Source organism: Anomalospiza imberbis, chromosome 4, assembly GCF_031753505.1.
Source record: "Anomalospiza imberbis isolate Cuckoo-Finch-1a 21T00152 chromosome 4, ASM3175350v1, whole genome shotgun sequence".
In the NCBI taxonomy this organism is placed as follows: Eukaryota; Metazoa; Chordata; class Aves; order Passeriformes; family Viduidae; genus Anomalospiza; species Anomalospiza imberbis.
Window position 1 is genome coordinate 59,629,619 of NC_089684.1, and position 27,222 is coordinate 59,656,840.

Consider the following 27,222-nt stretch of genomic DNA (forward strand, 5'->3'; position numbering starts at 1 on the left):
CACAAAGATGCAGGAATTTCCTAGTTTTCAAAATAACCTCTATTCAGGATATCTTTCTCATGCCTTTGATTATTTTTCTTTAATAACAGGAGCCTGGAATACTTAAGAGAGACCCTTAATGCTGAAGATTTAACTTTGTGAAACATGATCAACTTGTGACTCCTCTTATTTTGTCCTGCATAAAATGTCAGTTGTTAACAACTTCATCTCTCAGGCCAGTAGAAAATGTTTCAAAAACAGAAAGACAACAGATGCCAGATAATGGCAGAGTGGGGATGAAATAGTAGGGGATTTAGTAATCAACACCTATCAGAAAAGTATTCAAGCATCCACAGAGATCATACCTGTTGCAGCTTTAGCATTCATACAAATTATAGTATCTCCAAATTAAAGAATGGAGTGCAAGTGAATTAGTGTGATTTTTCAAAAAGCGTCAATTGCTAAAACAAAACCTTCTGAATTTTAAATCCTTTTGAGTTTTGTAACAGTCAGACACTCAGGTAGCATAAGTTAATGCAGAAAGCTATGGTAAAACATAGCTAATTGATGACTTCTTGACAATGAAGAGTTCCCACAAATATAAGTATGTTGAAAACATGACCTTTAAGGCCAATGTTGTACAGCAGAACAGCAAACCCATTTGCAAAATCCTGGTATTCATGGGAACTTGCCTCTTCTGCAGTGCAGAGCTAAGTACAAAATACATGGAGGTGATATACACAAATACATGCTAGGATTTTTACCTATGCCAGAATTTGCAAATCTTCATGTTAGAAATGTATTTAAGTATTGATTCTTCCTCCATTATGCTGAATGGAAATTTACTGATAACACTGTTAATAAAATAAGAAGAATGGCTTTCTAAATATTATCATCATTTAAAGAACTTGATTAAAAACATTTTATTTCTCTGTGCTTTCTGTGTTCAGATCAAAGTCATTAATGCTGCTTCCACTTTAAAAGAATGTTGTAAAAAATAGTTAATCTTCATAAACAAAATTGACAAAATATTTGTAATTTCTAACCATAAAATTAATTCTTGTGGTAATAACAAAGATGAAATCCTGAGTTACTCAATACTTTCTTTGTCTTGGTTTTTCCTGATCCCACCTGTTCAATGGCCTTATGGTCCCTGGGGCCAGGGTGCAAATGAAGTTTACAGCTCATGGCAGAAGACATGTAGTCCAGAGGGAAGCTAGGGACCACTGAATGTAACCTACCTCCATTGCATCAGTCCATGGAACTGGGCGGGAAGTTTCCAAAGCTAAGCTAAGGAGAAGCTGAAAGCACTGCTTCTATTCAGCCTGAAGTAGACAAGGCAAAGGAAACCGATGCCTTCCATTGCCCAGTGGGTGGCTGGTGACAAGATGAAGGCAGGCTCTTCTTCGAAGCATGTCAAGAAAGGATGAGAGCTAACAAACAAGGTGCAACAAGGAAAATTCTGACTATATGGAGGGAAAAAATTGTCTACTATGAGACTGCTCTGACAGTGAGACATGCAGCCAAGAGGGGTTTGAACATACTCAGACCTTAACTAAACAAGGCCCTAGACAACTTTGTTTTAAAAAGTTGGTCCAATTTTGAGCAGCAGGTTGGATAAGATAATCTCCAGAAGCTCTTTCCAACCAAAGATGGCTCTCTGATTTTATAAAATGCAAGTTTAGCTACAGCCCCATTTTTCTAGGACAAAAGGTTATATAAAATTCATTAGTATTTTTTTTTATGACATATTGGTTTCAGTTGAATAATAGTTGTGTCTTCTGTGTAAAAAATTCAAATGCAGATTTTCAGTTTGTGAAGCTGCTAGTTCATCTGGGAGAGAGCTTCTGTTCTAGACCTGTAAGTCAGGAAGTTCTGCTCCTGAAGTGTTGCACATGTGGTCAGCTATTTCAATATTCAAAGAAATGTGATCCTTTTCAGTCCATGTTTTTATTATTCACAGTGCCTTTACCCAGAGTGTACATACATAAATAAAGAGAAGAAGCCAAGGTCTGCTAGGGGCAAGCAAAAGATCTGATTAAAACAAGAAACAGTCAATAAACTGAAAAAGTCTTAAAGAGAAAGCTGTCACAATGCGTTTGTTCATAGTAGGAAGAGGAAAATAACATCTGTTTAACTGTAAACCATCTCTAAATAAAGCTTTTGGATAGCTCAGTTGGCAGCTGATGTGAGCCCTGACAACTTAAGCACCAAGACATGGAGCAGCAGTGTAAATGGACTGATTGTGTGTGTAATTATCTCAGATGGATACAATAATGCTGCAATTCCATTACTTTGGAGACCTCAAAGTCACTCATTTTTGCATCTATTGAACAAACCATACCAGTTTGGCATTTCTGTGCTTCAGTATGGACAACCCTAATTCTCTTTGCTCTGAAACCTGTAGTAAAACAAGTCTAATAGCTATGGTGATATTCTGATTAGTGGTATAAAGAAGGCAGAAGGACCTGGAGTGTACTTCTATCTAAAAAACAAACCAAATATCTTCTGACATTTGACTTTGGCTTTGACTAAGGACCAAAGGGAAAGTTTCTAGTGACTAGTAATTAATCCATTTTAGGAGCATAAAGTTAACTCTGTAGATTAGTGGTGAAAGACACTTCTGGTTTTTTTTCACATTCCTCCAAAACATAAAATACCTTGAATTTCTCCTATTTGCCATTTGCACAGCTTGAGTTTCTCAGGGTACTGTCTTTTTCCTCTGGAAAGAATTTTTATCTATGTACATATTAAGGATAATGTCCCCATGTTCTAGAAAGACTGGTAATGAAGCTGGAGCATGAAAAGTCACTCTGACCACCGAGGATTGCTGGGCACCTCACACTCCTGCATGCAGTCACTGCATGGGCTTGTGTCAGCTTGGCAGAGCACTCACAGTCAGTTCAGTCTTTTGTAAAAATGTGGATGATACAGAGCACACACTTCAATTCTTTCTGTAAGAGCTCAGACAGAAATACAGACACTACAGCTTCACTCAGTGAGGAGTTTCCTACTTACCTTTGTATGAGGTGCTCTGTCAGGTCATGCAACTGCCAAGAGGTGAAAACACTTCAAACTGATCAATCAATGCAATAATGAAAAGCATGAAAAACATGGTAGAACCTAAAGAAATAGTCAGTAGCAATAAAATTATTTGAAATGGTCTTAAAAGAAAGCTGAACACATCCAGGATGCTATTAGCAAATTAAGTCCCGATTTCTTAGGTCAAATAATTAAATCAAAGCTTAAGTAAAGAGGATGTTCCATGAAAGAGGAGATAGACCAACAGTGTCTGATGTAATTTAAAAATCTCTGGCTTCCTCATCCATGAAAAATTCCATAAGTAACTGAATATTTTTTGCAAGAACATTAAAATCTATTTTCCATTGATATTGCACAACCAAGTCACAAAGCAATCACTAATCAACACTATTAAAACTGCATTTTCTGTTTCAAAGCACTAACAAGAAAACAGGTGTATGAAAAGGGAATTAATGTTCAGAAAGTTTAAGCTTCTTGGAGCTTCACCAGCAAAGTAGAAGTGCCAGAATACCACAAAATCCCATAAGGATTTGCAATTAGTATATGCTGAACATTATGGTGCCACATTTGAATACTGGGAGTTGTTTACAATTTAGAAGGGTCTCAAAGCCCTCAGATATTCAATGGTGACTACATACACTTCAGTATAGAGTACATGTGTGGTTTTGACTTATCAGTAGATGAATGGGAGGGATGTACCTAAACTCCACCAGGTCTGAATAAATTCAACAGTATAAAGAAGGACAAATGAATGTTAACTTGCAACTGATTGCCAGGAAACTAAAAATAACAGAAAGCAGAGATCAAGGTCAGAATAAATGGAGCAATATCCTTGATTTAAACCCTACTGAAAAGTCCCCCAGACACAAACAATTTTGATTGATTAACAATATCTAATCTACTGGAGGTCAGCCACTTAGCTAGTTAATTTTATTTATCTATATTTGCCACTAGGATGAAGTGTTTGTGACATCTAACATGCTTTAAACAAAAGTCTATCTTTACCAACTGTAAGGCAGTCTTGAAAACTGAAAGCCCAAATGTAACAAACTATTGTTGTCGGAGGGGCTGTATGAAACGAAAAACTTCCTTCAATAAGAGCAATTATCCTAAAGGCTACAGGTGGATACCAATAATGTGAATGTAGAGAACTGAGACCAAAGGAATATCCAGTTATATACAACAAGCAGAGTTAACAATTTGAACACTTGGAATATTTTCTTGGAACTAAAGAAAATGTTTGGTGTGAAAATACTTGATGCAAAAACATAAACAATTTTGAAGCTTGGAGAATAAAACAAAAGATGTAGTGAGAAGAAAGAGCAACACCAAATGAACACAGGAAAAGATGAGACAAGTAAAGCAGGCAGCTGCAATATGAGTAAATGTAACAAAATAGAGAGATGACTCTGAGAGAATAAAAGAAAAATTTGATAGTATCTGAAAAAGTCAAGTAAACCTCTTTTCAAAAGAGTAGAAATAGTAACTTCCTTAGAGTCAATTGAGGAAAGGCAGTTTTCCACAGAGATGTCACCGCTACAATTTCAACTATGAAGCAAGAAATGAGAAAACAAGTCACATTGTTCTATTTTCAGTTGCATCCCAGAATACAGACACCTTCAGGGAACAATTCCCATACTAATGCCTTCAGGGAAAGCAAGTTGTACAAATTGTTCAGATGAAGCAAGTAGGAAGTCAGAGTTTCAGCGTACAATTCAATGCTTCACATCAATACACACGTGAGAGGATTACACTTGACATGGCATTTAAAGAGGACAAAACCTGTCTGCATTAAGCCAATCTGTGTTGCCAAGACTACATCTTTATATAAATTTAGTCAATTGATATTGACTGACTCATCAGAAAAGTAAGTCACACACTTCCCAGCTACGTGACTTTCCACTGGCTGTGGGAGAGAAAGGTGAGTCTTCCCTGAGCACTGGTACATCTACTTCTCCAATTTAATAATCAGTGTCTCTACAGATGCTCACAGACCTGTTTAAGGAAAGCCACTAGTAAGAAAATTACTCAGTCTTGTATTCCTTACCCAGACTGAACAAATCCAGGGTATTCAACAAATAAAAAGAGGGCCAAAAATGGGTCAAGGAAGAAAACTATTTTCCTAACTCAAAGACTTTTGGAAGTTTTATTACTCGTGATTAAACATTAAAAAACTAAACTTATGGGCCCTAACTCTTTGTAATATCTTCTCCTCCCTCCAAATTCATAGAATTCATACATAAGTCTATAATCTATCTTTTTTAATATGCCTAAATGACATATTGAAAAACTACAGTGACCTCACAATTACCCATAAAGATTTATGATTTTGCTTCCATTTCAAAGAACATTAATCTACTTCAGTTATAGGATGTCCAGATTATCTGGAATTAAGTTTAGCTTTTAAATGTCACATGGACTTCTGCCATACATTTTAGTATTTGACTCTTTAGCTTTAGTTCCTGTACACTGCAAGGAGCACACTGTATAAACACTAACTGCTGAGGGTTTTTTTTGTTTTTTAAATACAATACTATATTGAAACCCAGAGACAAAATCAGAGATGTAGTGCAAGTTATGAATGCATGTGTATTTTCTCTTCTTCCTACAGTCAATAAGCATGCTTCTAATACATGTTTTAACTCAGCAGTCAGATGTTCATAAAGGATTTTGCACTGTGCTTGTTTTCTTGTTCTACTTATGAGCTTCTCCAGCTGCTACTCCCACTGCACAGCTGGCCACTGGCCACCAGATCAACAGCTGTGAAGGCAGTATTATTTACAACCATATTCACCAGAAATAAAAATTGTCTTGAAATTTAAATACAATAGCTTATAAGTAAGGCTTACAATTATAACTACATTTCTAAAAGGAGATGAAACCTCTGAACATCCTAATTACAATTACTAGAAGATCCCATCAGAGGCAAGTTTTTTGAGCTCTGAGAAACTTTGGCTCAGATGAAGTTTGAATGACATGATGCTTGATAAAATATTGTACATAGAAATAAATTTTTCACAGTGATGCAGATATAATCTACATCTTTCTTTAGAATTTTTCCCATCTACACTAAAAAGTTGTTAGGTACATGGCTGAAGAGGCTGATCATTTTAGTTCCATGGATTTTCTGTAAAGAGATTTGCTGACTAATAGATCTGGCTAATTAGGCACTGTCAAATATGCCATGGGTCAAGGACACAGTTGTAAAAACTTCCTAGCCTAGAACCATCTATTAATTTACTCCAATGTGCATTAGGTCAGTAATATTTTATTAACATAACTTAACTATAAAATGATGTGAAAAAGATGAAAACAGATGGTTAACAATGAATTGCTGGTCACAAAATGCTACAGTTTGACAGATGACATATTGTGTATATATCCTGCTAATTTGAGAATATTGCCTGGACTGGTGCTAAAACTGTTCATGGCTTGGGATATTTTATTCATTTTGCTTTGCTTTCTACTTTATTTTCACTTGGAAGCTAATTTAAATTCTTGACGTAGACCAAAGAGAAGCACAAATAAAATAGATGCACAGCATCTCACTAGTGCAAGGCCATTTTACAGTCAACAGTACTCTATCATTTACAAGAAACTTAGGAATCCCAAAATTCTTTCAGGGAAAATGCATGAGGAAAAATTCATTGTCAAAGATCCAGCCTGACTTTAAGGGGCAGATGAGATCAGAGTTACAAGTCAGTTAAGATACAGATTTCTGAAAATCAAAATAATTTTCTCCTCTTTCTTTTCTGATGACCATATTGTAATTTAGTTATTGATCTTAAAGAGAAGCAGGAAGCATTATTTCAGTCTAATATCCTTGAAAATTTTCTCTTGCACAGGTCTCAATTTATTATTCAACCTAGAAAAGTTTAGACTGCATTTCAGACAAATTGGTGCAGTGAATGTATCAGTCTGTTGGTCTGAAGGGAAATTGGGTGAGACCCAGATTCATTTTATAAAGGATCAAAAAAGAATTCCTATTCCTCCACTCAGTTTGTGAAAAGTAATCAGTTTGTCCAGCACAGCATTGTAAATTTGGTTACATTTTCACAAGCCAACTTTCATACCAGATACTTCATCAATTCTGTTATGAGTAAAGGTAAAGGAATAGAAAAATTAAAACCTAGCTAAACAATGCTCTCTATAAACACCAAAATCTCTATCTTGTACAACTAAAGATATTATTCCAGTTCAGCTTCCTAGCTGCTCAGCTCTGAAATTTTAATCCTACGATAAGGTCAACTATCTCTGAATCAAAAAATATCTCTTTTTATGTGCCATGTGATACTCAGGTTCAGGTTTATTTAAGCTGAGTAATAGATAATTAACATTTGGCACAAATGCTTAATTAAGACTCACAATAATCCAAAGTTGGATGTGCAGAGCTAAATGTTCACTCCTGTCATCAGATTCTAGATACTACCAACCAAATGCTGTGGTTTATATATGATACATATGTATGAATTTGGTATTCTCTGTAAAGCGACTTCAACATTGAAATAAGAGGGGCTAGTGTAGAATAATGGAAACCTGTGTATCAGAAATTGGTACACCATAGAAAAAATACACCAACTTAAACCTAAAAAAGGCATGTGGAATGTTCCTTATCTATTGCTGGCTTTGAAGAGAGGAAAACTATGCATGCATAATTTCATACACTTTTTAATAAGGAGAGAAAACAGAATAAAATATACAGTTTTAATAAACTGTATTCTAAATTTTTATTAGGATAAATACAATGCCTTTTTATAGCCTTACTCATTGACCTACACAGGAATTTGAATAGATTATATTATCCCTTCAAGACCTTGCTGCATTTTGCTTTGCTTTGCATTACACACGTTGTGAATTATTACATAAATCTGACTTTGCCACCAATTTAAAATTTTCAATTCTACACTAAATATTCAAAATTAAAAAGAAAAAATCTAACAACAAATAGTTACTCATGTTACTGCATTTTATTCCACATACACATTTGGAAAATCAAACACAGATTTATGAATAATAAAATCATTAAAAAATAACACTGACCTTAGGACAACCTTTCCCCCAAAAATAATCTAAATTAAGAAAAAATCAGGAAAACATAATAAACATTAAAAAGTTTGAACTTACGAGGTAATATTTGGCGTTCTTGAAACATTCTTGAAAACAATAGGGTTGCATTTCTTGGGACCATCTAAGTACACATGCATTTAGAGCTCCTGGCTAAACTATCTAAAAATAGCGAAGCAGATAGCCTGTCAGCAAGGCACTATTAACTCTTGTTCAATTCCTTCTAATATTTACAGCTTTTGAATTGGAAAGGGCACAAGCATTGTGTTCCTAAGGTCACCTTTTCTTTTCTTCCTTTTCCTTGTGTGTGTTGACATTCCTTTCCAAAACAGCAACTTCCTTCAAATAAAAGAAACACTTTCAATTTCTTTGCATGTTTCCAATTTTCAGTAACAATTTCCTTCAGCTTTATCCAAACCCATATGAAAGAGACGCTGAGTTAGGCCTTAAGCTGCACTTTCTGAATTATTGCATAAAATATCCCACATAAAAGACCCATGGAGAACTGCATAACAGCAATTAATGACAGAGGTTTTTCTTTAAAAACGGCTCAGTGGCCCCCGAGACTTCATATTTCTTCTAGAATCAGTAAAATAGTTTCTGCTGCAGACTGTGGCTCTAAAATAGTAACTACATTATTTCTGGAATAAAAACTAAAATGTCAAATTGATATGAACTGTAATCATATTTTACTATGTCTCTTAACAAAATATACTTCAATTAGCATATGCAAACACAATAGTAAATACACAGCTGAAAATTTAGGAGTTGATGTATGAAGAACTCAATTTGATAAATACTTTTTTGAACAGCTTTAGCAGCCAGTAATGTATACCTCCTACCTAATACCTATAAAATGTCTATAGTATTAGGAACATCACTTGTTTCCTCAAGTGAATATTGAAAGGCTTCATAGGAAAAAGGTAATTCTGAAAGATCTCTTGCATCCTTACCAGATTTTTTTTTCTTTTATTTGCACTGAAATATATATTTGTCCGTAAATCAGAATTGAACACGTGAGGTTAGCAAACAAAGGAAAATATTATTCATAAAATTTAGAAATCTTTCTGTGCTGAAAAAATGGTAACCTAGTGTGTAAAGAATTATCAGGTATTCATTTAAAATGTGGGACTGTTACTGCCATTCTTTTATACAATCATGTCTCTCTGTCTAAGTTTATTCTGTTCAGACAAGTACAAACACTTGTGCTTACCAAAATATGATTTTTCTTAGTACACATTTTGCCATCCAGTATATTATGTTGTTATGTTAAATTGCATGTTTTTCTCCTTTCAGATGCAATCTCAAACTGGTTATATTGCTTTTAGTTTTAAACTTAGAGTCACTATTAAAGCAGAGTGGGAAACTAATCCCAGGATATACTGAGTATCAGGCTAAATTTACCAAAGGATTTTTCCTTTGCTTTTTACTTAGAAAATATGCATTTAGTCACAGAAAATTAAAGATACTGAGATGTCTGATTTTCTACCTCATCCATACTGTCCACAGCTACGCAAAGTCACTCCAGGTTGTTAAGAACAAATACTGAAATAATTCCCAACTTCAGAAAAGTTCTATCAATGCTACTGGGAGCACAGTGACATTTTCTGCAACTTAGAATAGATATACTTAAAAAAGAAGAAAAAATGCTATGCTTGTTTTAACTATGTACAATAAATCCAAAATATACATTTTTATCTGAAGATGTTAATAAAAGTATTATTTAGAACTAAAATTGTGCTGCAGTTTAGAAACTGCTTTTGGAAGGGGTCAGTCAGCATGATATATGCAACTGAAAAAACTGTCTAGAAAGCCAGAGATGTCTTTTCAGTTTAAACAGCCATGAAAATAAGAGACAGGCTACAACTTGTTTTGTTGTACAAGCTTGCTGAATCTTCATAAAGATGAATACACAAGAAAAATGCTAATTGTCAGTTAGGCTAAATTGCTGAAAAAATTATCTGTGCTTTAAGGTAGAAAACAGCCCAAAATCAGATCATGCAAAATAGAAAAAAAATGGTTGTGCCAAGAGAAGACAGATGAAAATTAGCAATTAAAAGCCAAATGTGATTGTTGGACAACAGAGGAAGATTGACATATGCAGTCCAGCAATTGCATTTCAATTTCTGTAAATGGATAATTACATGTTAGGCTCTAAAGGAGTTTCCTTTATAAAGCAATCTCTTTATTATCCATTATGTATGCCTTGCAAGTCATTCAAGAAAATCTCTCCTTTTTCTTGCAAAGACTCAGCAATTACTTCTATATAGATATCCTGGAATTAAAATACTGCTGCACACAGTGCAGCCCTTACCAGTTTTTATTTCAGTCAGTCAAAATTTACTACGACATCTATGAAAACTGCATTAGCTTTAAATAACAGTCACATGTGTTGAGATTTTAACTGGAATGCTGAAGGCTGTAAACAAACTTGTAACTCCAAAGATATAACGATTTCCACCAAATTTTTGGTAGCCTTTTTGCATTTTCATATACATTTCTTCTTCCTGAAATAGAACTGCCAGGAACAGAACCTCAGTGGACATATATTTGCTTGTCAGAAAGGGTACTTAGAGTACATGAAATTCTAGGGGAAGTCCTGGCTTAACTTCTTCTATTGATGGTAGTAAATCAGAGTTGCTGGATATCTTCTGCTCCTAAGACTACCCTCATCTACAGTCTTTCCAGGATCTCCAGTTTGGCTCTATGAACTTATTTAATTCAAAGCCCTGCCTTTGAACACCTTTGAAGAAACCATCTAACTAGCTAAGGGGTTGCAATCAGATTGAAACATTAAAAAGGGGGAAGTTTTCCAAAGATTTTCCACATGTATGCCTGTTAAATGCAAAAGCACAGCCCATCCTGTTATAGTGCACAAGTTGTTGGGAAAGCACGATGTCAGAATTTGCTGATACAAGTTCTTTTGTGGATAAACTTGCCATTATTTACTTCTGCCAAAAAGAAAATGCTTCCTATGAGAAATAATTGACTATTGCAGCTGCTGTAGTCCCACTATCCCAGGTGATCTACTAAAGACTCCAAAAAGCCAACATGCGAACTGCACACATTTCTACACAAGAAAAGCATGGGCAGTTATAAATTCCTCTCCAGTTCTGCCTTGGAGAACAGTTCCAAGCTGTCCAACAAAAAATAATTAATCCCAGTGTAAATTCTGTGAAGAAATAACAATGCTGCTGCTGTTGTAAAATACTGTTCAGAAATATAACTAGCAAAGGTCTAATCCAGAGATGAAAGTTAAAGATACTTCCTAGCCAGGTGTAGTCAGCCAGAGCTGACTGTGTATTGCAGTGCTGCTGCTGGACAGCAGCAGGCATTGGTGAGGAATGGAAAGCAGAGACCTTGTGGCCTGGATTACCTTGGTAGTTTCATCTCCACATCTGGTTTGTGACATCAGCACCATGCTTTCCTAGTATTACCTCATTGCTGCTTTGTACTTATGGAAAAGGACACATAGCACATTTTAAACAGAACATGATTACAAATAGTTATAATAATATAGAATCAAAAAAGTTAAAATTATCCTGTGCTGAACTAGCTACTCAAAAAGGATGAGTTGGAGATTGCATATTCAAGCAAAGCACAGTCTGGATTCAGATGGCACCTCAGTAAAAAAAGCACTGTAGCAATAAAACAACTGAATTGTAGCAGATTATAGCACTAAGCATTATATCCCTTTAGTTCACAATGTAGTGGGAACTCTAGTATGATATTAGAAAATCTATACTGGCATGTTTCTTATGCCAGACAAACGGAAAGCAGCAAATATAGCACCAACTCAAAGACAAGCCTGGAGAATTAATAAGACTAGCATATAGTGCTTCTCTGAGCTCTGTACACCATTTCCAGAGACAAGCTCACAGCCAAGAGGGTTCTTCAGAGTGACACAAATACTAGTTTTGAGTATAACTGTTTTGCTCATTGAAAGCCTTACCGAGTTCAAAGTCTGTCCTTCCTAATACTTGCTTGGCATGGCTTGAAAGTTACACTTTTTTCCAGCTGAGTCTGATAAGCAGATTTTGAAAAGGAAATCTGTCTTGCCTATGCACTCCATCACTAGCACGTGTTTTTACAGACAGTTGCTCCCAGATGACAAACTGTGGGCTATAGTCCTGTTACTAAGCACTTATTGCCAAATTCTTGACAATCATTGCCCAAAATACATGTCAGAGGTAAACACAAAGTGAATCAATAAAAAAGACACCTCTGAGGTGTCCAGTGATCATATTCATGAGTCTGTGGTGGCGAATCAACATCATTTGAGGTCATCTCAGAATAAAACTAATTAAACCCTGTATTAAAAAAAAGATTTGTGCTTGAATCTGTTGTTGCAAAAGGCTGTAGGCAATGTGAATTGAATTGAGGACTGTGGGATTTGAAAACTGGTAAGTCATGTTCCACAAGTGTTTAAACTGGGCAGCCAGTATAGATGTGATGTAAGGTAGAGTCCATCAAGATTTATACTACAGAGCTAGGATTTCAAAGTAGAGCATGGGAAGAACATCAATACCCACAGATCTAAACAAAAAAAAACGTAAAATGCAGTAGATAATAAAACACAAAGGAGGCTCAGAGGAGATTGGAATTTACAAAGGCATATCTCATCTCCAAGTTACTTAGACATTCTGAGCAGTTAGTATATAAAGCCATTACACCAAATGTAACTATTTGGGATGTAGGTAAGAATATTCCCAAATGGATTATGGATGTAATTTTCTATATTCTTAATGTCTTTGCCAAACTGAAGAGACAGCTATGGGCTAATGGATAAATACTGGACAGTAATTTAGTAAACTGTGTCCCTAAATCCATCTGCTTGTTACACCTTGGGAGATCTCTAGCTCAACCTCAATTACAGCTTCATATGTTTGAGGAATAAAAACTTTTCACTTGCTTACTTGTATCTTTCATTTGCTGCTAAACAACCTTCCATCCTCTTTGGAGTGATTGTCAGGACACAAATTCACCACAGGGTATAGAGCATAACCTTGGAATATGCTGCAGTACAATGCTACAAGAAAGAATTTCTTCACTGAAAGGATTGTCAAGGATTGAAACGGAGTCATCATCCCAGGAACTGTTCAAAAAACAACTGGATGAGGCATTTAGTACTATGGTTTAGTTGATATGGTGGTATTCAAAGATTGGACTCAACAATCTTGGAGGTCTTCTCCAACCTTAATGATTATATGACTCTATAAAACTAGCTAAGCCATTACCATCCTGATAGCCCTCAGTGTTTTAGGATCTTTCGTCATATGAAAGCTGTCCCAAGAAAGATGGCAGTTGGAAAGTCCATGAAGCAATCTTAGTAGTAATATTATGGCAATACTGCCACAGGGAATTCCTTTTGCCCTTCACCGGGAAACTGTTAACTGTTTCCACCTGAATCACACTACCATGACACTGGTGAGGGACACTTGGCAATATGGAACACTCAAATGATCAGACACATCATAAAATGGAAGTATTTCCTAAACTTCAATTACACCATATTTCCTAAACTTATATTACAACATATGTTGTATGTTAGAAAATAAATTAATATATTAAAACAAATTCATTCTTCAAGAAATGAACCATTAACTATCAGTTAATAAAAAGAAATAGTGTAAATAAAATATTGGTCCTCTGTAGGGTCAAGATGGATGCTGTTTGACACCTGAGAGTGTGTGCTGTAAATATCTGCTTTCTCTTGAAGCATCCTCCCTCTTGGTTCCTACTGGGTATATTAATTACTTCCTGGTTAGGGAATCTTCCCCAGAGAGAACTAGCAGAGTGCGGAGAAGTACCAAAGTATACAGTTTCATTTCTGTGGCATACTGCACACACTTTCCTTAACCTCAAAGCAAGATGTCACAGGACTAAAAAAGAGATGTACTGCTTCCATGAGGACAAGGACTCAATAACAGTGATCTGTCCTTAAAAGTATGACATTACAAAACACAGCTGCAGACGAGATTGATTCACTACCTGTTGAATTGTGCCATTCACTAGGATGGCTCCTCACAGCCATGTCTGCTGCTAAAAAATATATGAGTCCAAAGCAGGTCAGGTGGTGGACTCGGAGCGAGGTAATCATTCCCTTCAGTGATTATTTGAGAAAAGGCCTGGAACTGACAAACTATCTGATGGATGAGGGGAGATGTTTTTCACCTTTTATCTTCCCAGCAAGGGCACTGCTCAAGGACTTGAATTAATTGCCAATTACAGCTCACTTTCAAGAAACAGGCTGAGGTCAAGACTCTAATCAGCTTCAACTGGGTCCAAATAACCATGTATTTGGTCACTGAGACCACCGTATTTTAAACAATGGAAAACACAACCAAAATAACTAAAGACTTTCATAACTGTTCTTCAATTATAATAGAAAATCTTTCCATTCATAAAAAAAAAAAAAGAAATTTGCTTTAATACAAATAGTGATACTGACAGTGTTGAACACGGTACTTGGAACTCCAGTCCCACACTTTCTTATTCTATACATCTATATAACAAAGACATGCCCAAAAGTGTTCATGAATATAGAAAATATGCCAGTATTGAATTTGGTACTTTACCACTTCAATAAATATTCACTACAGAGATTTAGAAAAATAAAAATCTGTGAATGAAAAGTTCCATTTTATCATTTTTCCTGACTGCAAAATCTTTCTTTACAAACTAAGAGTTGTGATACTGCTGCAGGTTTATAACCAGAAGGAAAATCCCCAGATATTACTGGATCATTAAGAAGGAGGAAAAATGGGAGGAAGTGGGATCTGGGATCTTCCAAAGATGAAAAACCAGTGTACATCTTTATATTCACCTATATTCATAAAGGCAAGCAACTACAGATAATTTTTTTCTAAATGTTAGTTTGATAACTCCAAACCAAATGGAACAGTTCTGAAGAAGCCCTCTTAATCCAACGTGTTATTTATTTTTTTATGGTAGGCAAATGTAAGATTAATAAAACCACAGGAGATGGTGCACTTGTATTAACACATATCAGACCTCACAACAAAAGGTCACATCTTTAGTATGGTTATTTCAAATGTAAAAAAAAAAAAAAAAAAAAAAAAACCAAAGATTTTCTAATGTGCTCTTCTAATAAAATAACCCAGAAATAAAAAAAACACAAAAACCACCAGAAAACCACCAAAATCAAAACAAAAAAAATGCAAATAATTTCACCGATGTCTTTATTTCTGTGTAGAATCATTGATGTGAATATCTCTCTTTTGCAAAAAAGTATAAGATGAGCTAATTATTGCTCAGCTGTATTAATGGTAAGATATCAAGTATGGGCAAGGAAGGGATATTGTCTTACCTCTGATCTGTCAGAGATCAATTTTGAGTCCTCTGCCAAGTCTGAATATCAATTCCCCAATAAGATTATTAAAAAATGAAAAAAATTCAGAAAAAGCCATGAAACTTATTTTGAATGTAGAAAACAAATGGTACAAGTGCTAAAGTACTTAGCTTTACTTAGTTTCTGAAAGCAAAAAGTGAAGTTCCTAAACACAGATTAAGTTAATCTACAAAGGATAGTGTGATGAATCTTTAGCTTGGGTTTTTACTAGATTTACCTTTTAAATGGAATGTTTTGAGTCTATCAATTTTTGGCTTAGTCCAAAAATTCTAGCATTCAGAAAGTGAGCTTATTATAATAATCCTGTAAGATAATGGTAAGGAAGCAAACAGAAACATTAGTAGCATTTAAAGTATAACTTTTAACAGGTTATGACAATTTTTGCAATAATGATTCAAAGGTGAGCCATGTTTTCATTGAATGGGCCAGCAATCAAGTTGATTGAGAATACTTTCCTGTCTTAATGACTTCTTTATTATTGCTGAACTATTAAATCAATCTTGATTGTGAGCAAGTGAACTACATTTTGTCGTATCTCAATTGTCAACTTGCAAAACAACAATTTCAGCATCCTATTTTGCCTTCTATTATATCCTTTTACTCCTGAGAATAATTACTCTTGTTCTGGTAACCTGCTTCATCTCAGACTACTTATCTAGCCATAAAATTGGCCAGAATGTGAACTCTGAGCTCTGTGCTGAGTAAGGGGCAAACTAATGCAATTTAGATTGAGGTTGAATAAATATACCTAATGAACATAGTAATTTTGTCTGAATGTATTAAAAATTAGAAAAATCAAACTGTGCATAATTCCTTTTATCATCAGCTGCAGGTTACAAGTGAAGTAAGGCAGATCTCTGATGGATCTCCTATACCTGGGATCTTATTAGGTCTCCAGTGGCAAACTTGATATTTGAAGGTAAGGTACTCTCACTGTCTTACAAACATAAATTTAAATATCAGACTTCAAAGGAGGTAACTTAGATGGCATATTAATATAATTTCAAAATTTAACATGTATATCATCAGGCTAAATAAAATTTGACTCAGTATGGAGAAAAGATATTTTTCTAATGAAAAAATATTCAAGGACTTTACTGAGATGATAGATTACTTTCCAAGAGGACAGACTACATTCTCCTATAGAGAAGAATATGGTCTTATTCTCCAAGGGGTATAACACTCACTGCACTTGAATATTATGGATTATCTGCAGAAATTTTGGCTTTCCAGAAATATCAGGTTCACTAAACAAGATAAATCTCTCTCTGCTTTTTAGGTGCAGCTGTTAAGAATGGGATGTCATTATCAGAAAAACTTATGCAGGCAGCATCTTGGTTCTGTTGTTATTCAAAGTTCCTCAGACACAGACAAGAAGTGGCTGTATATAGATTACTTTTTTTCCACCAGCAGAAACTGTCTTTTCTGGTTATCTAGAGACATCCCATCACATTGTAGAGATGCTGGTAGAAAAAAATGCTGAGTATGAGTACCAAAAAGAATAGATCAAACTGTGGATGTACAAAAGTCTGTTCTGATGTACCTACAGCAGCTGGTGAGCGTTACTGAGATAATATCATAATGCTTATGTCCAATAAAGGAATTTTCCTTAATAGTCACAACACACTTCTCTGGTAACCCTTTTTCTTTTCTATTTCAGATGTTTGGTTTATTTTCTGTATTAGAATTTGGTTTTAGTAATGAGAGTTAAACTAATAATCACATTTCTTCTGTGTACTGATATAAACACTGATAAATAAATATCTGATAAATATCTGATAAATATCTGATTAATAAACATGTATTTAGCTGATCTCCTCTCCTTTTCTTTCATTATCTCACATCATCAGCAATAAGAAAAAAGCTCTTGTAGTCCACTTTGGATGATTGAAATTTTGTCTGTTTACAGAAGTACATTTTTTAGACTATTGATCCAATAAAGAAAACGTGCTTAGAGAACCACATACCTCTAGAGAAACCTCTGGGAAAAATGACTGCAGAAAGGAAAAACAGAGTTGTTGTTTCAGATTAAATCATCTGCCTCATTAGATCTAGGCAGCATTCAGTCTGGGTGAACTGAACTTTCTATCAAGTGCTGAACAATTAATCACCAGAGAAATAGGACAGACAACTAAAGGAAGAATTCTCCTATAAAAAATAATAAACAAAATAACAACATCTAAAACACAAGAACTTCTCTAAACCTTAAGAAGACCTACAATTATATGTATGCCAAAAAGACTGACATTCTAAAGCTGAGGAAATATTTTGAGGGAAGGGGACTGAAGCTAAAACCAGACAGAAAAGTATAATAAAAAATTAGGAATTCTGTAGGGCGGTGCATTACATAGTCAAAATGTTGCAACTCTGCAATAAAGAGAGAAGCATTAGTTAAAAACTTACTTTTCTTCTGTGGTATAGTATCTACATTACTTATAAATATGAGAGTAAGAGTGAACATATTGAAAAAAGGGAAATAACCAAATGAATTGATGCATTTAAAACTTGCATAGGAAAATAATACTTTTTTAAAAAATGGTAATTATAAAATACTAAGTTTGCAGAAAAGCATTATATTGATAACTCAGAGTGTAGGACTCCATCCATGTACTTCTTTGGCATTCTTTCAATTACATTATTTATCTGCTTCAGTCTCTGTAGATGTAAAGCACTAGACATGCACATTATTTCTGAGTGTGACAGTCAGAGTTGAGAAAAGACACTCTTCAGCAGACACTGACCAGGGAACACCAGGTTTTTCAGCAACAATGGACCAGAAGCCTTCAGAAGATGACTCAGAGATATGACAGACTGCTTGAAGCAGGCATCTAACAGCTGAAGGCACCTATTACAAATTCTCATGGCTAGCAAGTTGCTTTTCTAAACTGACTATTTCTAGTTTTTCTGAGACTGTATACATAAGTTGAAGCTTCTAGTATGAAAAATGGGAAGAGCTTTTCTCTTATTCATTCTGCCTAGTAGTGGCTTGCTGATCAGTCATGCAGGATGCACAGCCTGGTCAGATGCTCACATGCACATAATTCCAAGTAAACTACAGTACATGCTGCGGTCTACAAATGACTTGCTAGTGCTGTTTGAGCCACATATTTAATCAAGAAAAAATTCACTAGAGTTCTGTGTTAAAGATTTCTATCTACTGCTCACTCATCCACATATGAGGAGCTGTTCCTATAACTGTTTTGACTCAAATTATCTTGTAATTTATGAAGACTTAATTGAACAGATTACTTCTAAGAAATGCCTTAAATTATTAATATTAAAATTTCTATCATATTTTTGTCTTTTGCCCACTTTCAGCTCTGCCTAATCATTTCAAATATTGGTCTACGTTAGCTTCCATACTTCACAATTCTGTGCATAACTCTCTTTGACATCCAGACCGATTTAAGAAAAGAAAAATGTCATAAAAGCCCCTACGTTTATTACACGCTATTTGTTGGATGAAATGGTAGTCATTATGAATCTTCTGAAATGAATAACAAGGAAAATCTTGACAGAGCAATGCAACAAGCTGCTCAGAGAGCTCATGAAGTCTCCTTCACTGGAAGTGGTCAAAGCGTGCCTGGATGTGACCCCATGCAACTTGCTCCATGTGAATCTGCTTTAGCAGGGGGCTGGACTAGATGATCTCCAGAGGCCCCTTCCAATCCAACCATTCTGTGATTCTGAGGTATTACTCCTTTTCCATCCATGAAGAACACTGTGAGGAGGGACATCACTGTGGAAATGCTGACATTCTCAGCAGATCATAGCCTAGACAGCAGAACAGCTCCAGAGGCTGCTGTAGTTCCAGAGCAACCACAAGTAACTCCCACTTTGTTTCCAGTCAGATACTGTCCTTGTCAAAAATTGTTATAAATATCACAAGCAACTACCTATGTGTCTGTGGTTTTGCTCTTTTTTCCAGCTGATGAATGGGAAGTTGTTAATAGACAAGATTACTAAAATGGGATAAGAAGCTGCTTGGATATTTTGGAGGAATCAAGTGTTTCAGTAATTTAGCTCGATTATTACAATTTTAGCTGCAAAGTTCTACTGCTACCACTCTCAGGACTCCTAAACAAGGATTTTAGATAGATACCAATAACAGAGATATGGAACCCACATTTTACAGTAATATATATGGCTACATCCATGCCATTCTTTTCTATTAGGTGTTCTAACTGCAGTTAGACATTTCCTAAAAAGCAAGGTATTCCTATTTAAATATTTTTGATCAGTCATCTAATTCAGATTTCTTCTCTGAACCTTATTCCTAATGGTGTAGATTTCAATGCATTCCTTGATGAAGAGGAGTCTATTTTTCTGTTTATTTAATTAATAAGTAATATAGGTTTTGAAAAGCAATCCAGATTTTCCAAGAAACTTTAGTACAAAGCCATTTTAACTTAGGAATGGGCTGACCTTATGATGCCTCAATCTCTCTGTCCCTAACACTTTACACAGAGAAACTAACATAGAAGGAAGATACTCAAAAGAAAACCTCTTCCATTTCTTCTTCAAGTTCACATGATCCTTATACATGAAGATCACAAAGTACCTTTCAGAAAAGTACTAAAAATATACTGAAATCCTATCAATCAATATCCTGACTGTGGCAAAATCTCGAGATGGTAACCTCTTGTACATATAGCTACTCAGTTCTTGTATTCTCCCTCTACTTATGAATGACTTTAGGAAAAAATAGCCTTACAAAAATAAATAACTTTAAATTGATACTAAGGTGTGTCTAGGAACAAAATTTCCTGATTACATATCAACACATTACTCTTTACACCTAATAAATTACTGTTTAAAAAAAAAACAGTAAAGTTTATCAAGAAGGACATAACCTAATTCATGAAGAGTTAAACATTTAACCTAGGGACAAAGCCTGTGCAATCCACAGCCCATGAAAGTGAATAAATCTATTCTGCTACTCATCACTTTAGGAGCTGTCATACAATATTCAAAACAACTATTTGAAAATACTTCTATAACAACAGTAAAACCACTCAGCAGTTAAAGGCAACTGGGCAAAACCACAGAAAGCATACTGCAATCTAAGTGAGTGCAATGCATCATAAAATAATATTTAACTGAGAGATAAAGTCTCTGGAACCCACAACCTACTAAAGTGTATAAATCTCTTCTGCTACTTATCACTTTTAGAGCTGTCATACAATATTAAAAACATCTATTTGAAAATACTTCTCCTACAACAGAATCACTCAGCAGTTGAAGGCAATTGGACAAAACCACAGAAAGCATACTGTTATCTGAGTGACTGCAGCAGAATATAAGCAAGTATATAAAATATTTACTCTGAAAATACTTTATTATTTTCAAAAAGAATGAAAATAATTGCATACTATTATTATGATAAACATAATTTGCATTGCAGAATCTGAAGGAAGCAGAATATTTCTTACACTTGTTATTATGTCAGTGAATAGACTGCTCTTGATTTACGTCATTGCACCTGATTCTTTTAAATTCACAAAATTTCACAAAGCTCAAAATCATGAGAATCCAGTGTAATGTAAGTTATCTTCAGGCTTTTGTTACCATGATAGGGACACAATGGGATTCTGAAACCTCAGTCTCTACCAAAGCTTCAGAATGAGTTTCAGCATCCTGTATTGGGTGCACTGTGTTAGAGATTATTACAGACTCTGAACTCCAGGTATATATAGGATGTGTTTTCTATACTGTAAACTATTAAATTGGGGAAAAAAAAAGAGAAAAAAAGTTTTGTTTGGACATATTAACCTCTGTGAAAAAGAAAGAAGGGATATGACCTATCCAAACTCAGAAAATGACAAATGTCCTTATAAACCCCAACATTTTCAGAAAGCTGAGACCACCTTCCTCACTGATTTCCAGAAAAGCACTTGGATAGTCTGACTATACTTGTTTTTTTTAGCATTGTGCTTAAAAATTTCTCTAACATTTGCACAATTTTACAATGCATGTACTTTTCTTTCAAGAGTGGATATTAATAGCCTTGATACTTATTAACATTCTGAAAAGTTTTCCAGTTCTCTTGTAAAAGTGTAAAAATCTTCATTTTTTCCTATTGTAATCAGTTCAGATCTTTAAATCACAACTTTAAGGAAAAAGATGGGGAAGAAATCTGCACTGCTCCTGAACTAAGAGGAAAAAAAAATTTCCAGTCTGTGAAATTCAGCTAACGCCCATTAACACACACCATTATTTATATCTGCTACTTGATTCTCATGTAACATGCCTTTTATGTCATTCACAGAAGTAGAACATCACAGAGGAATGGGGCATATATGACTTCCAGTGTTTTCCTCTAGCTGGCATGCTGGAAACCTGCCCTGCACTAGGTAGGAAGAAACTTTCAGACTCTGTTTACACACAGACTCCCAGACTTTTGGCCAGTGTGGCAGGCAAAACACAATTTTTTCTTACAGAAATAATACAACCACCTTTAGACATCTTCACTATATTTTCAATCGTCTTTCCATTATCAGCTTCTCCAGCCACAGCAACAAGTAGAGACAACAATCAAATTTTGTATTTTACAAGACTACCCAAACAGATGTGGCAATCAGACTGACAGAGCACACTCAAACATGCCAAACAACCTAAATTGTAAATGCAGATCTCTTCCCCTCTCCCCGCCCTGCAGTCTTTGCAGCCTCTAATGCTGGAAATAACTTTTATGATAACATTTATCATGTTAATTGGTATTTCTATTTAAAACTAAACACAGAACAAAATTAAAAGATCATACATTTAAGAGAATCTCTATGTTGTCATTTAAACTGGATATAATATACTCAAAGATAAATACTAAATCTTTATAAAAGTGCACCTGATCTCTGCAGGGCTTTAAGATTCTATAACACAATTCTAGCAAGTCCATGCAAGAGAGCAACACAGACAGAGAACCAGCTGTAACTTCCTTATTTAAAATCACTTCAAAGGAAGACTGCATTTCTTGAAAGCGTTACATAAACAGGACTACTTTACACGTTTTCATAGGAGAAAATTTTGCTTAACCACATTTTTTGTTATGAAACCATAATTTGTCAACAAAGTTTCCCTTTTCACAGGTGTAAGTATGTACACTGTATTCAAATGCCAGCCTACAGGAAGATTTGAGAATACAGTATTCTTTCAACAGTTGAGAAAGACCACTTCAGACTGCAAACTAATAAAACTCTAGGATGTAATGATTGTCATTGCATTATCAACCATGCTGCAAGCAGTGTTTTTTTAGTCTAACTCTTCATATGGTAAGAATAACAGCTCTCTTAGAAATAAAGTAAAAATCAATATTCCACTATTATACATGTAAAAAGCACATTTTAAAAAAAAAGTTATCTTCTTTTTTTTTAATTTTACTGACCAATATCCATATTTTTTTAATAAATCAGAGGAGGGGATCTGTCTAAGAAAAACAAAGCATCAAACAATAAAATTTGCACAAGACTGCCCTTAGTGAATGTTCAAGTTGCTTAGTTTGAATCTGAGGATTGTAGTTATTCCTCAAGCACAGTTTAAAATTCTAACAGTAAATTAAATATTCAACTGTTTTTTAAATACTATAAAAGATGTATCTTGATCTTACAACAATTCTAGTAGAGATGATGTTAGTGTGAATACATTACAAAACAATTTTGATTACATGACAGTTTGAAGGCAATATGATTGCCTGTAATCATACTAAAATCTGCTTTACCCTCCACTACTTGAAATGTGCAGATTTAAAACAGAAATAAAAGATTCAGACTTTAACCCCTAAGTTTATACTGGCAGTTTTCTGGACATCAGTTTTTTTTTCCTACAAAATTAAATCACGACAACCAACATCCACAACAGCGCACGTCGCTCTCGAGGTGATTCGGGTAGTGCCTTCCATCAGTTCACAGGTGCTCCTGCCTCGCTGCAAGAGAATAACCAGAACACAAAAATGACGAGCCACTGAAAAGCACCCCCTTACCTTCTAAACCTGCTTCAATCAGCCCAAACTGTTCCAACACTTTTACAAAAAGCACAATCACGATCAACACCGCTATCATTTCAAGCCCTTCCAAGTTCATGGTGAGTTAGGTCATGGTCTGACGACCGCCACTGAGGAAAGAGTTCTTCTGCCTGGCTTTCTTTGCAAAGCCATTAAACTAGGCGCGGAAGGCTCCTGCGAGGGAAGGGGGCGAGTGGGAGGGGAGCGGCAGGGAGCACATCCCGGCTACCCCAGCGGAGGCCAGGAGAGGCGGGCGGCTCAGCTCCGGCCTGCCGGCACTGCCCGGCTCGGCTCGGCACAGCCATGGGGGGCCGGCCGGCGGGACACACCCCGGGATCGTCCGGGAAAGGGCCCGGGAGAGGCCGGCGCTGCCGGCGGCTCGTCCCAGCGGGGGGAGCCGCTCCCGGGCTGACGGCGGAGCCAGCGGCGGGAGCGGAGCCGTTGCCGCGGCAACGCGGGGAGCGCCGGGCACGGGCATGGGCACGGGCACAGCCCCGGGCACAGCCCCGGGCACGGACACGGGCACAGCCCCGGGCACAGCCCCGGGCACGGACACGGGCACAGCCCCGGGCACGGACACGGGCACGGACACGGGCACGGACACGGGCACAGCCCCGGGCACAGCCCCGGGCACGGACACGGGCACAGCCCCGGGCACGGACACGGGCACGGACACGGGCACGGACACGGGCACAGCCCCGGGCACAGCCCCGGGCACGGACACGGGCACAGCCCCGGTCACGGACACGGGCACGGACACGGGCACAGCCCCGGGCACGGACACGGGCACGGACACGGGCACAGCCCCGGGCACGGACACGGGAACAGCCCCGGGCACAGCCCCGGGCACGGACACTGGCACGGACACGGGCACGGACACGGGCACGGGCACGGGCACGGACACGGGCACAGCCCCGGGCACGGACACGGGCACGGGCAAGGGCACGGGCACAGACTCGGGCAAGGGCACAACCTCGGGCACGGACACGGGCACAGCCCCGAGCAAGGGCACAGCCCCGGGCACAGCCCCGGGCAAGGGCACGGGCACAGGAAGGGCACGGGCTCAGCCCCGCGGAGCTGCCCCGGCGCTGGAGCGGGCTCGGGCTGACGCCGGTGCCCCGGGAAGGGGCGGGACAGGCAGCGGGGCACGAGTCCCCTCACCGCACCCAGCTGTGGCTGGCTCCAGCCAGCCAAGTTGGAGGATGTGTCGCTGGGGCACTTGCCAAGTTCTCCGTGAGTTCCTCCGGGTAAAACAGCTGCCTCGGTACGATGGCATTCCACTTGTTGCATGTGGCAAGTAATACGCAACACTGTGTATGTAACAGCAAACTAGGGGTTCGTTGGGGGGAGTTGTAATTATAGCAAAAAAAAAAAAAAAAAAGATAAAAGAAAAAGCTGTCTTAAATTCTTTAAGGCTTTTTCTGTGGGCTGATTTGGAAAACAAAAACTGAAAAGACAAATAAAGAATCATAGTCTGAACCATAGAATGGTTTGGTTTGGAAGGGACCTGAAAGATCATCTAGTTCCAGTCTCATCACCACAAGCAAGGGAACATCTACCACCAGACCAGACTGTTAAAAGCCCTATCCAGCCTGGATGTGAATTCTTCCAGGGATGGGGCAAGAAAAAGGAAAGCAAGCTCGTTTTTTTAATTGTTTCTCACTTCAGTAATATTTTCTAAACAAAGTCATTTCCATGGAAAATATTCACAGTGAAATACAGGAACTGTATGCTGAGCACAGGACTGAACTGATATAACTGATCTCTTATACCACTAACAGCCTCTGGCCTATCTGCAACAGTCTGCAGTACTGGCATTGTCACATGCAGTGTATTCATGGTTAAGGATTTACCCCTTAAATCCCTTAAAAATTTCAGATCTAGGAAGAAATTTACAATAGAAAAACATCACCTCTATTGCAGCAAAAAATGAGCAGGGGAACAATTGCAACTAATTTAATCCTGTTTGGTAGAGCACTGTCCCGCTTGTAGTTGAAATCAATTACTGCCAAGGGCTCGGTTTTCTTTCTTTCCTTAGATAAGATAAAAAAAATTCATTGTGTTATGTGAGAACTGGCAGCAACTTCTAAGTCCTCCAGGTATACTTGCATTATATTGGGTGTTGTCGTTACTGAAAACAGTGGAATTAACTGAGAGTAATGGCACTAACACATAGATAATAGGTACTAGGTACCTTTTCTGTACAGTGGATAGATAAAGCCTTACAGCGTAATGTTCACATGTCACTATTCTATGATTTTTACTCAGGATTGGGCTCCCTGAAGCTGGTTAAACTTCTGTCAGAAAATCTATGTTTCAACACTCCATCCTAAACATTGAATTCATTTCAGTTCTTCAGGCAGCTTTTCCTTGGGAATCTTTGCTTTTACTTGCTGCAAACTTTCTCCTTATGTTCTTTTTTTTTTTTTCTCTCATTCAGTCTTTGTTCTAAACAAGGCTAAATGTCTTCTCCATCTAAGCCATCTTATCAATGGCTATAAGGAAAGTAGGTCCAGCTTTCCTTCAATGTGGAATTAAAATAGACTAATTTATCAGCATCAGGAACACAGCATCCGCAATCTTGGCAATCTTGTATGCATTTACCCAAAAGGTGGATACAACTTGTGTTTGGGTACGTGCAACATCATCACCTGAAAGGACACACTCCTTTTAATTAATAGCTTTTGGCAATGTTGGTCTGCTGAAAATTTAAAAATTAAAACACATTTTTGTGTTTTTGTGACAGTGCTTTTGTGACAGTCCCACTTACTCAGGGCTGAAAGCAAAAAAGTGGAAAGCAGAGCTTGTGGTGGCAGTGCTGCAAAGCTGGTAGTGCTGCCATTCCCCCTGCAATCTGGAACCCCATGGCTGGCAGTGACTGGACAAACACATGTGTCAGGGATCTGCCTCCTCAGATATCAGCAAACTGAAGAGTATTTCCCAGAGGTGTAGGTGTACTGAACCTGTGGCTAATTATAACTCTTTTTCCAAGAAACAGCAGAGAAATACAGAAGAAATGAAGAATTAGTATGATGGCTACAGTTTTATAGGTAGATGCCAAAGCACAGTAAGAATGATAATCTGCAGGGGAAGGCACGGTTTTTGCAAGAAAGATGTGACTAAACTTGTGTTTCTCAAGTGCTGTGAACCAGCCATGATAATTCCTTTTTCCCCCTCCTTTTTGATATAACTGTAGGTAATCTAATATGCAGTTTAATACACCTTTGCTCATTAAGTCATTGCTTTTGAGAAAAACAAAAGGTTTTTATAAAACCTTACAATATTTCTTCTGTAGGAACAGAAAACAGCACAGATCTCTCATTTTCACCTTCTTACCTGCTTAAAAAAGGACCTGACTCAATGATAGGGTTACAAACTGCTTGACATTATTTCTCTCTCCAAGTACCTCGCCAAAAACAGTGATGTGGCATGTTGTTTTATTTTTTGCTCTCCATAAAGGCCAAAAAAAAAGTGATCTTAATTTACCTATACAGTTCCATCTAAACATGATAGGAAGAACACCCTATATTTTCTTTTGCCTAACTACAAAAACCTTAATGTATTGTAGAATTAAGCTTTAAAAAAGTGTATGAGTAGGAATGCAAGAAATAGGAATGGGAAGAAAGATACTAAATAATAAATTACACGCTACATAGGTTTTTTATACACAAGAGCATGAAGACTTGTTTTTCTTATATGTAACTGCAAATTAAAGGTTTCAGTCTTAAAGTATTATAAATGCTGTCTCCTTTTCATCAAAGCGTTTTGC

The 27,222-nt window shown here is 36.9% G+C and overlaps 1 protein-coding gene and 1 long non-coding RNA gene across 8 annotated transcripts in view; both read right to left on the bottom strand.

Moving 5' to 3' along the window:
* KCNIP4 (potassium voltage-gated channel interacting protein 4) overlaps positions 1 to 27,222 on the bottom strand; it is a 397,111-nt gene that overhangs the window by 154,701 nt on the left and 215,188 nt on the right. Inside the window, exon 1 of one of the 7 annotated variants that reach the window (XM_068188783.1) lies at positions 23,433 to 23,683. The exons of the other annotated variants lie outside the window; for them this stretch is intronic. Coding sequence (XP_068044884.1) covers positions 23,433 to 23,532 — 100 coding nt within the window. The 5' untranslated portion in view covers positions 23,533 to 23,683. Of the gene's footprint in view, positions 1 to 23,432; positions 23,684 to 27,222 lie in introns of those variants that run through there. 7 annotated transcript variants of the gene reach the window in all.
* Positions 1,085 to 15,470, bottom strand: LOC137473083 (uncharacterized). Its single transcript, XR_010998599.1, has 3 exons — positions 15,416 to 15,470; positions 2,998 to 3,102; positions 1,085 to 1,412 (listed from the first exon to the last, which is right to left on the bottom strand). It is a non-coding gene; the product is annotated as an uncharacterized lncRNA (long non-coding RNA).